The sequence below is a fragment of the Phaethon aethereus genome, assembly GCF_964289735.1.
Source record: "Phaethon aethereus genome assembly, chromosome: 4".
Lineage (NCBI taxonomy): Eukaryota > Metazoa > Chordata > Aves > Phaethontiformes > Phaethontidae > Phaethon > Phaethon aethereus.
The window spans coordinates 1,438,236-1,450,541 of NC_138578.1; the positions used below are offsets into that span (position 1 = coordinate 1,438,236).

The 12,306-nt window shown below is 46.3% G+C and overlaps 1 protein-coding gene across 1 annotated transcript in view; it reads left to right on the forward strand.

Moving 5' to 3' along the window:
• Positions 1–1,256: 1,256 nt before the first annotated feature.
• The window catches only part of ANKRD17 (ankyrin repeat domain 17), a gene marked incomplete at its 5' end in the record, with an annotated part of 95,414 nt that continues 84,364 nt past the window's right edge, over positions 1,257–12,306 (forward strand). The window contains one exon of the mRNA XM_081999340.1: positions 1,257–1,619. Coding sequence (XP_081855466.1) covers positions 1,257–1,619 — 363 coding nt within the window. The remainder of the gene's footprint in view (positions 1,620–12,306) is intronic.

Consider the following 12,306-nt stretch of genomic DNA (forward strand, 5'->3'; position numbering starts at 1 on the left):
ATGTGTTTGTGTGGGAAGAAACATTTACAGGTCTGGTAAAAACAAACAAACAAAGAAACCATCCAAAACCCATTCTTTCAATGTGCATGCATGGACTGCCTAGATTTAACGGCCACAAGACTTTTGTTACTGCCCGGACCCAACCTGCATCGACGGAGGCGACAGGGTTTTTCCAGACAAAAAACCCAGCTGAGTATTAACGTCCCAAGGACATGTCAGGGATGAAAGTCTCGGTCAGAGGGCCAGAAGGAGGGAACAGGACTGAGCGACACAGCCGAAGGATGCAATAAAAGCTTAGGGTCATTGACACCAAGATCTACATGTTTCCTACTTTTTTAGGGATACTCCACCAACTTTCTGTTAAAACGGGGCTTAGGAGGTTGCCTTGGAATGCACAGTGCCCAGGGAGCACGGCGCTGTGTGAAAGGACATCGAACTGTAAACGTGCGTGTTGTGGTTTCACGACGGGGTTGAGCCAAGGCCTTAGTCGTGCGTTCGCCATTTTCTGCGGAGGTTTACCGCGTACTGCGCCCACTCCCACACACAGGTCAAGGCCGGCACGGCCGAACGGGCAGAACTGCTCCACAGAAAGTGCTGCTTGACCAGGCCCAGTCTTACCGCTCTCCTGGCATTTAGTTTGACGACGCAACTCAACGTCGGGCATCAGCCAGCCACAGGAGCGGCCTGGCCGCCGCCTCGCTGCCAAACCACCTTCTCTCTTCGCCGGGGGGCGCCGGCGGGGCCGGCCGGGGGAGCGGGGCGCGTATTCCCGGCCGTTGCCGTCGGCGGCAGCCCCGCGGCGAGGGGACGAGGCGACGGCGGCCGCCCGCGCTGAGGGCCGAGGCCGCCGCGGGGCGGGGCCCAGGCGGCAGCGGCGGAGAGGCACGGCCGCGCGGCGCCGCCGCGGCGGGTGATGACGTCGGCGGCGCTTCCGGCGCCGGGGCGGTGACTGAGGCACGCACGGAAGGGGTCGCCGCCAGGAGGGTGCCGCGACGGAGCGGGCGCGGGGAGGGGCGGGGGAGCGCGGCGCGGGGCCGAGCCGAGGCCGCACGAACCGGGTGGCGGCGGCGGGGGGCGGGGCGGCGGCGGTTGTCGCGGCGGGAGCGGCGCCCGCCGCCGCTGAGGCGGCGGCGACGACAAGTATCGCGAGAGGTGGCGCGGCGCCGGCGCTAGAGGTGACCGAGGCAGCGGCGGCGGCCCCGGGTGCCTTCTCCTTCCTCACCGGCGCCGGCGCTGAAGCAGGCGGATCGGCGGCCATGGAGAAGGTGGCCGGCGCGACGGCGGCGGCGGCGGCGGAGGGAGGCGGTGACGGCGGCGACGCCGGGAGCGCCACGGCGGGGCCCGGTCCCCCTGAGGGGCTGAACGGCGGCGCCGGCACTTCGCCGCCGTCGTGCCCGCCCGGGGCGGCGGCGGCGCCGCGGGGGCTGGTGCGGGTGTGCGACCTGCTGCTGAAGAAGAAGGCGCCGACGAAGGCGAAGCGGAGCGCGCGGGCCGGCCGGCCGGCCAGCAGCAGCGAGAGCGGCGGCGGCGGCAGCGAGAGCAGCAACAACGGCAGCGAGGAGGAGGAGGAGGAGGAGGAAGACGACGAGGAGGAGGAGGAAGAAGAGGAGGTGTCTGAGGTACCGCGGGGATGGGCGCCCCCGGGGACGGGGAGACGGGTCCCCGGCGGCGGCCGCGGGGGTTGCCCTAGTGATCCGCTTTCATAATTCCTCCCCGCTCCCGCCTCCCCCGCCGCCCGCGGGGACCCGCTGTGGAGGCAGGAAGGGGGCAGCACCGCGCCGCCCGGCGGCGGCCTCGTGGCGGGGCGGGATCGGGGACGGCCGGCACCCGGGGCTGGCGGGAGGCCCCCGCGCACCCCCGCCTCGGTGAAGACGGCGGGAGCGGGCGGGTGTCCGTTGGGGAGGGTGTGGAGCCAGCCCGGGGTTGCCCCGGGGGCCCCCTGGCAGCCTCAGCCGGCAGCGGCCTTGGTCTCTGGTTTTGGGCACCTGTGGTTTTCCTTGGGCGCTGCTCAAGGGAGAGCCCCGAGAAACGTTGCAGGTGCCCGTGGACGCCGTGTTTTGTGTCTGCGTGTGCCACGGCGCCGTTGGGAGCGGAGCCGGGAGCGGGAGAGTGTGACGGTGGGAAAGCTGCTGGAAGCCCCGGGCTCAGGCGTGGGAGACAGGCCCGAGCTCTGGGCGCGCTGCCGCAAAGCTGTTTGCGCTCCCGGTCACGGGCATAGATCATCTTGAAGAAAAGCAGGTGAATGTGCAGCTGAAGCGGAGGCGGCAGTAGAGGCCTGGGCGTTTTGCTCTCATCCGACGCGTTCTCTGAACCTGACAGCAGCCACCGTTTCAATGTAATGCTGAAACCAGCACCAGGAAGGGTTCTTAACTTGCTCTCGTTTAACGTTAGGTTTTTCAGGTAGGTATCGCTGGAAAAGGCCAGAGCAAGACTTGTAGCCTCTTTCTTATTTGCATATGTAGTCACAGAGCGTTGCTTTGCCGGGTAGCTGTAATTCTGTAACGTCCTAAGCGGAGTGTTCACTTCCGCTTTCTTTCAACAGTGTCCTCAAAAAAGTCCACTGCAAGTTTGTAAGCTTTTGCTTGAACTTCATTTCTGAGCGGCTTGGCTTTTAAGTGGTATATGTGCTTTTGTCTTAGAAATAAAAACGCGCAGGAAGGAAGAGTCTGATACGTTTTAAGGAAGGGCTGGGCTAAGATGGTGATCGGTTTTTCCATGGTTAAGAAGCACTCTGCGTTTTATTTCTGCGCAAGTTGATACAAGAAGCATTTTATCCAAGTTCTGTGAGACCAACTGCACACAATGAGTGTGCCTCAACTAACAAGTAATTAGGCTTGGCATTTTGTTTCTGTGGTGTTGACTTTTAGGAAAGCGAATATCATTGTCTAGGTAGAGGTTTTTGAAGTGTAAAACTTGTGAGATGGGCATGGTTACGTGCTAAACTGTGCTGTATAGCTCTCCTACAGATACTCGAGGAACTCCCGTATTCTTTTGAACGGAACCCGTTGAGTTTTGCTGTGGTGGTGCGTGGTGACGGGATGAAGGCCCTTCAGTGACTTAGCAGAGAGTTATGCGTTGAGTTTAGTTGTATGTGATGGCAACCTTCAACAGAATTTGTGTACAGTGAGGCTTACTGGCAAAATCGTAGGCAGATTTATGTTGTGGTATGTAGCCATTCTTCCAAGTGGCTTCTTAGATGGATAGCTTTCACATGGTGTAGTGTGTATGGTGTGAGGAGAAAAGCAGAGACAATCGAGGAATGTTTGTCGTCTTAGGTGAGGTGAGCCTTGGCTTGCACGCTGTGCCTTAGGTAGCTGCCGGTACCTATTTAGTATGCTTTGAGACCTGCAGAGGGATTAAAAAAAGCAAATGGTCTGTAAACTATCATGAGGCAGCAGAATACTACTTCACTTTTTGTTTTGACAGAATGACATGTGCTGTAGATACCGATAGCTGGCAAGGCAGTTTTGGCATCTGGAAGCTTCTCTGATTTTCTACTACTTGTTCATAGTAACTGAGGGCTTTCCCAGTCGGGGTGGTCTGGGATTACATATTAAGCAGGCGTAAGTAAGTGAGTGATATATTAAGTTCGGGATAGACTACATTTTGTCATCTAACAGTTTCATTTATAGTAATTCTTTTTCTTGGTCGTTCAGGTTGCTTGCAAAAAACTGTTCTAATCTTTCTTCCACTGAGTTCCAGACAAAGCAATATAGATTGTCATTTCAGATGAGTATATTCTACAGTCTTCAGGCATGTGAATGTGAGCATGGCCTGATTAACGGAGCAGAGGATCTAACTTCCACGTAGTTCCCAGCAGCTCCTGGGGAGGCAATGTTTTGAGCGTTCTCAGCGAAAGGGAGTTTTCCTTGCCTGGAAGCAACCTGATGTTTAATTTTGGCGTTTAGAAGCCTTTTTTTCTTAAAAAAAAAAAAAAAAAGCTCATTTCTACTGTGGGATTTTATTGGGGTTTTATTTGTTTGGGGTTAAAATTTTTTTTTAATCAGTCTTAGATGAGATGGGCATAGCTCGTGTGGCTTTCAGCAGTTCTTCTGACCACTGGCAGTATGGAAGGCAGATGAAGTGAAAAACACAAAGAAATCTTAGGTTTATGGTTTTGCTGTAAATGGAAAGTGTTGTGGAAACACTGCATAAGATGGTGTTCCCTCCCAATCATTTAGTTCATTATCTCTGTAAACTTAGGACAGTTTGTCTTAGGCTATTTTTTGCCCTTCCCGTGCCTAATACATGAAGACTTCTCTAATCTCTGAAGCCAAGGGCTAGATTTGACTGCTAATGACACAGCTTCTAAAAATCAGGAGTACGGTAGCAACAAGTCAAAGGAGTTATAAATGGAAACCTGGCAGGTACTAAATCACAAAAACCCCATGCGTGGAAGGACATTGTTTGGCTCTGTTGTTGCTGAGCTGATGGAACGGAATAAAAAGTTGTAATTGGATGTTTTAATCTCAGTCTGTTTCAGAACTCTGTTAGATCTCAGTGTGGAAGCATAGGCGCTGGATGGAGCTTTGGGAGAAGTTAAATTGAAATTTGATACCAGCAACTTAAGGAGCTCCTACTACAATGTTTACGGCCACCTCCAAGGTTGCTTTTTGAAATGGCAGCAAATTGCTGCTCGCCAAAAAACCCCGAGATTCTAGGTAGCAAGGCCCAGTATTGTCTGTAAATGGCAATTAAATTAAATTTAAATTTCTCTAAATGTAAATGGCAATTAAATTAAAATTAAATTTCTCTAACCACCAGTTAATGAAAACACGGCAACTGTTTTCAGTACGCAACGAGAGGAATCTCAAGGTAAGAGAAAAATAACCGTAGAAGTCACATACCGAGGGAAGTCCGCTTGCATGCTCTTCCTGGCAGAATTTTGGCCTTAGTTTGTGAACGATCATGTACAACAAGCGAAATGGTTCCGTTGTCATAGAGGTAGTCTCATAAGCTGTTGAAGGAGCTGTATTGTTGTTAAATAGGACCGCAGTGCTACTTTGATCAGGTGGTAACTCACGGAGAGCGTGCGTTAGGGCAAAAATTGGACAGGTGCAGTGACGCAGTTGGAAAATTTAATCGGTTGACATGTTAGATGTTGAAGGGTGAGATGAAGGTGCATGTCTGTTCCCGACCGGAATTGTGTGGGGAGTGTCACTGAAGACGACTATATTCTTGTGCCAGTCTCTTCATTGCATCCCTAATGGGAAGCTGCTTTTACTTTCTAGTGGGGCTTTGTACAGTTTTACCCTCCGCCCCCCATTTAGCGTGGCTCGATATGTAAATATGTGAAACAAATAAGAAGAAAACTGCCCGTCAAATTTGTGCCTTAGGTCAAGTCAAAGGTCAGTTTTCTGAGGTTCTTAAAAGGGTGATTTTCAGGACATGAGTCAAAACAAGTAAGGGACACAGGTGATATGACTGAAGGCTGACCTGTAATGTGAAGCTTGGGAACCTTATTCTTTGGGAGCTTTATTATTTGCTCTGTTCTTTTCTTTGTGAAAACATGGTTTAGGAGTTCCTTTGAGCATGCTCAGATAAAAAACATCGATATGCAGGTGTCTTGGAAGCGTCCTTGTACGTACTGGTTTTGTTAAGCATTTGTCCTCAATAAGTAGTGGAAAAAATGAGCAAGTCCTAGTAGAAAGTTGCTACTTTAAACTCTTATGTCCAGAGTGCATTAGGACTTCTTATTAAACACAGAAAGGCTTAATTGTGTAATAAAAACTGTTTACAAGCTTATGTCAAGTCTTTGAACTTTGAGGATGTTTGCTGCTGGCAGTGGGGTTTATAATTGCTTTTCCTAATATCGTATCCATTTTAAGAGTTTGTAAGTTCAGTTTCCTCCTTGAGCAAAAAGTCTCGTGATGATTAGATGTAGATCGGTCATGGATTTGTGTGTGTTTCTTTCATTTTTTCCTGACTGTTACAGTTTGTTACTGGATTCTCATATGATGTGCAAATTAGCTGTCCTAAACATAATCCTTAATAATGTTAGCTGTACCTGAAAGCACCGCCCTATGCAAAGGATGTTTTTGAGATGTTTTAGCTGTTTCTTAAGCATTCTTGTTTTTACTTGGGCATCACAGCTGCTGTAAATAAAAGTTCATTTTTGTTTATTTCATCTGCAATTGAATTAGTAATGGGACTGAATTAGTAAGACGAAGTAAATGAAACAACAAAACACCACCAGTGCTCTAAAACTTCTTCCTGCAGAAGAAGCTAGTCTTAACTCCTGTGCCTTCAGATATCGTGTTAATTTGAAAATGTGGGTTTACTGGTGTAATTTCAAGGGCGTCACAGGCACACAGTTGGAATACTTAAATTGTAGAAGTCTTTAACAGCTTAAGTGTTCGAGTAAGCTGTTGATGTGAGGCACAGAATTTATTTTGTATTTTTTTTTTTAATCCTAGCTGTCTTAATTAGAATCCTGCAATAAGCCCTTTGGTTTCTGCAGGGCTGCTAAAGAGCCAGTACGTCTCACTTGACTGCTATACGATATGTTCTCGGTAGTACTGTTACTTTCATCTCCTTGTGCCTTCCAATACGTGACTGAAAATGCCACTAATTGGGCTCTGTCCCTGTTAGCGGGGGACAGTTCAATTCAGTCTCGTATTCTGCTGTGCTGTTTATGCTGTAATTCTTTTTTTTCCTTTAGAAAAAAGATTTTAGATTTTTTTAGATTTTTAATATTTTTAGGAAAAAATTTTAGACTTAACGCTACTTGGGCAGTTTTTTGCCTGTACAGTTTTGTTTCTTCACTTCAAAAGAAGAATAGTCAAATCCCGTAGGAAAAAAACCCCAATGTTGCATAAGACCTAAGCTGATTTTGGCCTTTTCCTCATCTTTGTAGTTTGTACAATGTACAGCACGATATAGCAGCAGTTACCTTAAGTCCGTTGAACTCATGTGACTGAAAAAAACAGGTGAGCCACAGCAGGGTCTTTGGGAGACTGCTGTTCCTTCTCTAGAAAGAACCCGTACCATGACGCTTCAGAAATGCAGGTTGTCAATCGCGTGTTATGTACTCCCAACGCAAAGCCCGCTCTTAGGGATAGCATCGTTACTGGACTGGTGCTACAAGTGAGATTTTTGTTTTATTTTGTGTGAGGGATATGGTAAATATGATGTAATACAACTGTCAAGAGTTAGCATCCGTTGATCGTCTTTGAAGATGAGTAGAACTAGAGATGGCCTGGAAGTGTGAAAGGATGTTTCTCAAAAAATCCTCAAATAACAGGGCTGATAGGGCTGTTTCTACGTGAATCCCGCAACCTGCTTTCACAGTAGTGAAATCTTCTGTACCTGACCCCAGGAAGCATTAGTCAAAAATGTTTGACGTCCCTTCCTTAGTGTTCCGTAGACAAGGTTCCAGCAAAATCAGTCTGGAAAATCGGCATAATGATTTGGCTGCCTTCGCTGTTCCCTGCTGACCACCTTTCAATCGTTACTGGCATTGCCTTATTGATGATGACTGGTATATGCTCCCTTATCTAAGGGAGTTACCTTGCTAGAATTCATATGCTAGTTAAGAGATTGAGTGTACTGTTAACTGGCTGAGGTGGCGAGCAAAGATTAAGTAGTCCCTTTATGCGCGTGGCAAAGAGTCTAGGTATGCAGAGCTGATAAATGGTGTCTGGTTGGACCTAGCGCATATTTTTAAAAAAAGATCTTAAATATTTTTTTTTGTCTACTCTATGCGCTGGAAGTTACTAGCGAGTATCTGGACTTAACAAGAAGCCCCCTGCGTAAAATGAGCGCTGCGGAAGGTGGAGTGGGGTACTGGTGGCGCCACGTGAATTTGTTTACTTCCTCAGATATTTCTCCAGGAAATGTCCTTGTAAAGATAATTTCTGTGTGCGGGCTGGAGCCAAACACCCCATATTTTAAGCTTGTAATTTAGTTCTGTGAAGAGAATGATTTCTTTGGAAGAGACTTAGCTGAGGGAATTTCCTAATCTGTCAACTTTGAAGGCAAACGGGATTATGTATGTTTGGTTTTTTTCTCTATCTGTGTTTTAAAAATGACACTAACTGTTTGTGCTTGTTTAGGATACAGCTGACTTGGAAGTTTAGGAATTGAAAAATCAATGCTGCATATCCGAGATAAGTAAGAAGGCTTTGTTTCAGAGGTTAAAGAAACAAGCCCTTTTAAATTGATGGTTAGAAAAGAAATTACACAAATTTGATACGAGTTTTTTAGGCAATTCGAGGCAGAATCTGTGGCCGCCTCGGTAGACTCCCTGCTTGTTTTCCTGAAATGATGATGTGCTTTTACTTTCTTGACGGTATGGCATTTTGGGTGACCAAGTGGAAATAACATCTTGAAAATGTGCTGTATCTGTAGAGCTTCTGTACCTGTGTAGGACTTTTTTTTGACCTTGGTAACTTTTGATGTTTCAAGAAAGAATACTAACGGTGTGGGTGGGGAAGGACTTCAATGCTAGCACATGTATTGGATAAGGACGTTTAAGTTACATATGTACATGGGAAAAAAGAAAGTCTTCCTTAATGTGTGCTTAGTATTACCAGTGAGTGTCTTGGTGTTAGTATGTGAATTGTGGTGACCTCTATGCAGTCACTGTGCAGTGGCGACAGGAATGTTTGGAGAAAAGATGTGCTGGACCAATCAAGGGCAGCATTTCCCCTCTGTTTTCACTAAGCAGTTAGTGCTTTGTATTAATCGGTACTCAGAGAGGTTATCTCAGTATTCCAGGTGTTTTTCAGCCACTTTTTTTCTCCCTGTATGCAATCCTAAGCTTGTAACTATCTGAAGAGCTAAAGCCATGTGGAGATACCTAACGTGAAAGTAAGGTGACACAACAGTTAGGTAGTAATAGCTGTATACCAGGCTAAAAATCAGCCATGAAACCAAGCGTGTCTATAATATATCTTTGTTTGTGCTTGCAGTATTTTCTTTTAGGCTGAGTGTTGTAATTATGATGATTTTTTGTTTGCGTTACCCTAAGCTGTTTTTGTCAAATAGAAATTATTGGTGTTTGATGTGCAGGTGTTCTCCCTCTGCTGTATTTTCGATGAATCCTCAAGGCTTAGGAGTATAATGGTGGATTCTAGTAAATGAGCTGAAATAAGCCTTGATTTTATTTTTTTTTCCCTTCGCTAACCAGATATCTTAGGCTTGTGGCATTAATCATCAGGAATGGATAATGTGTCCAAATAAGCAACTGCTCAGATGCTAGAAAGCAGAGCTAGAAACAAGTCTGGCATATTAAGAAGTATGATGAAATGTCACTCTTTAGAATATCAGTTTGGGCTTTTGGCCTCCATTCTACTCAAGTTCGACTTGAAACGGTCAACAAGTCAAGTGTCTGGATTCTTTTTTTTAGGTTAAAATGAACTTTGACATAGTAATGTGACTTCTTTCTACTGCTGAGGAGGCTACCTCGTATTTGAGCTCAGGCTTGTTCCCCTGTGCCCTAATGAAGAAGGAATGATTGTTTCTAAGCCTGCACATCTGTCCTCCTTTGCAGGAAACGTTTTGTGGATTGCAGCCTCAGCAGAAGGGCAACATCTGAAACCCCTCTCTAGGGCGGGGAATGATTCAGAGAGCAGAGGAGCAAGGTCGTTCTTATCTTCCCTTTTCTTCCCCACGCACAAGAACAGAACTAAACGCTCGTTCTAATGAGAAAGTTGGGGGTCCCTAGCACATCTGTGTCTGGCAGGTATCTCGTGACTCACACGTTTTCCTGTCCCTGAGCTTTACCATTTCAAAACTTCAGGTATTTATTTCCTTTTGTTCAGTCTTGTCCTGAAATGCTTTGCCAGCGAAATTTTCTTTTTTATGCTGTTCTGCAGGTGTGAATTGCTCTCCCCCACAGAATGGTGAACAATGCTTTAATGAAGTTTAAAATTTCAAGTCATGATGTGTCTTATTTTTTTTTTTCCCCAAGTGCTCGGTGTTGTTCAGCCTCTGTGTCGGCGTGGGTACTAATCCCACTCAAGTCAGGGGTATTGGGCTCGTACGAAGGTTGCAGTGAGCACACTGCTGCCAAAAAAAAAAAAAAAAAAGGCATTCATTGCTCCTCCCAGCCACTTGGGAAATGATGTCGTTGAAAAAACCTCAGCAACAGAAAAAGCATGTTTACAGTTGATCAGTTCCTTGATCCAGTTTGTCAGGCAGTCACACAAGAGCTTGTGCTGACACAGCGAAGAGCCAGGAACTTGGGCAGGGAGGAGGCATCAGGACTGCCTTTTTTGGTGGAACCATTCATTTAAATGCCTGTCAAAGAAACACATGCATTGTCTCTGAGGACTCGAATTGTTAAGAATGCTGCAGATCTGTGACAATTTTTGTATTAAAGGGCAAAGTAATCCTCTTGACAGTTCCTTTGGATCTTCTATTTGAAAGCGGCTGGTACAGTCCTGGAAAGATAAATTGCACAGAAATTTTCCTTTTGCGTGCAGCTTAAAAACTTGAAAGCTTCTTGAGATAAAATCAGCACTGGCTCTTTTTGTCTCTGGTGTTCGTTAAGGTTCTCCCTAGCAGCGCGTTAAGGATAGGGAGAAATAGAGGAACGAAACAGTATTTTCTTAAAACGTTGCTGCAGTTCTGGGTATCGCCGTCATCGCTTTTGCGTCGAAGGAGACACTTTGCACGCTGACTACTGTCAAGCGCAGTTGTGATCAGTGTGGTAAACGTAACACAAATAACCAAGCTAGTTTAAAGGAGAAGAGCACTTGCAACGTGGCAGCCTGCTACACGGATGAACATATGCCTTCTGTCCATCTCAGTCACTAACAGAAGTGCAAGTTGGCATAACAGCACGGTGGTATTTTTGTGATGCATCAACTTGATAAAGGATCTCCTCAGAGATAAATACAGTGGGAAACTTTATGTGCTAAAATTGGAAAAAGGGCTTTTCTGAAGCGTACGTGTGGGGGAAACGTTTAAGCTTCTATGCAACCTATCTGAAAAATGACTCTAAATGTATTTGTGTCTTTTAATTTGCGAAAACGTACTTGTTTTTTTGGGTTGAGGTGGGTTTTTAGAACCATGCTGGTAGGTGTACCACATTTGGGTTCTGCAAAAATATTTAGGATATGGGATGGCATAATGTCATGAGTTGATCTAATAGCTTACCTTTGCCAAGTGGGGGGGAATTGTTCCCTTGAGCTCTTCCCAGCTGTGTGTTTACACGGCTTCTGTTTGGCCAGCTATCTCTGTAGCAAGTACCTGGCCCGTGATCTGTCTGAGAGGTGGTGAAGTGGGTACTGCAGAGTATGCAGTCTTTCCAAACTATTGGAATACTTATTAATAGAAATAACTTGAGCAATTGGTTTCAAAACGAAATTACCGTCCACAGTCTGGGACATATTGAGATTACTTTTGTTAACTTTTTTGTGATTTTGCAATGCATTTATTAAATTTTGTCATAGTAAAATAAATCCTTTAGGCTCTCTGTGTATCATTTAAAGAAAATGGTAGTGGAGGGGGAGAGATTCTGTTGTGGGAGGGGGGTGCACATATGTTGGGTTGACAGAGGAGCTCAGCCTCAGTTGTCAGGGTGGTGAGTTGTCTAGCTATGCTGTGGAAGACTGCTGAAGATTTTTTTTGTTTTGCACTCTTCATAGCCTTTAGGATTAGTCTTGGGCTAAAATCAGGCTCTTAGTGTGAGTGTGTCTTGAATTGAGAAGGGCAAATATTTGCAAGGTAATTGTTGTATCTTTCTGCTGGTAATGTGAGGTAAACTGAATCTGTGATTTTATTTCTGAAGAACTAAGGAGGAACAGAAGGGGAGCGGGACGTCTGGAGCTCCAGTGAACACGCAGTGTTCAGCTAGAAGTATTTCGATCTGGTAGCTGGTTCAGCTGTACTGATAGTAAAGGCTGTGAGTTCTGCTGTGCGGTCCCCAGTCTGACTTGTTTCATCTGAAGTTACTTGGAAGATCAAGAAGTGGACAACCATATTAAAATAATATAAAGAAGGCGAAAGTCTCTAATTGTTTTTATTCAGTTTATGTATTTTTCCTTCTTCAGCCTTTTCTAACAGCTTGTGCTCTGTTAAATTCTGGGCTTGGTATTGCTGTCAAGGAACGGAGTAAGTTTTCTAGCCAGTTTTAGTCCGTGAACTTGAACAAGCCAGCTAAGTACCTCTGATTGTCGAGAGCTTTGTACAAGAAAGAACCATCAAGTACATTGTCACGGGTCCTGCTTGTTTACCTAACAGTTAGGGCAGGTCTGGAAATCTGATACTAACCAAGTCCAAATTCATCACAAACATCCTACCTGAATGTGGAGTTGTTCAAAAGACTATCTGGTTCACAGCTGGGAAAAGGGAGGCGGG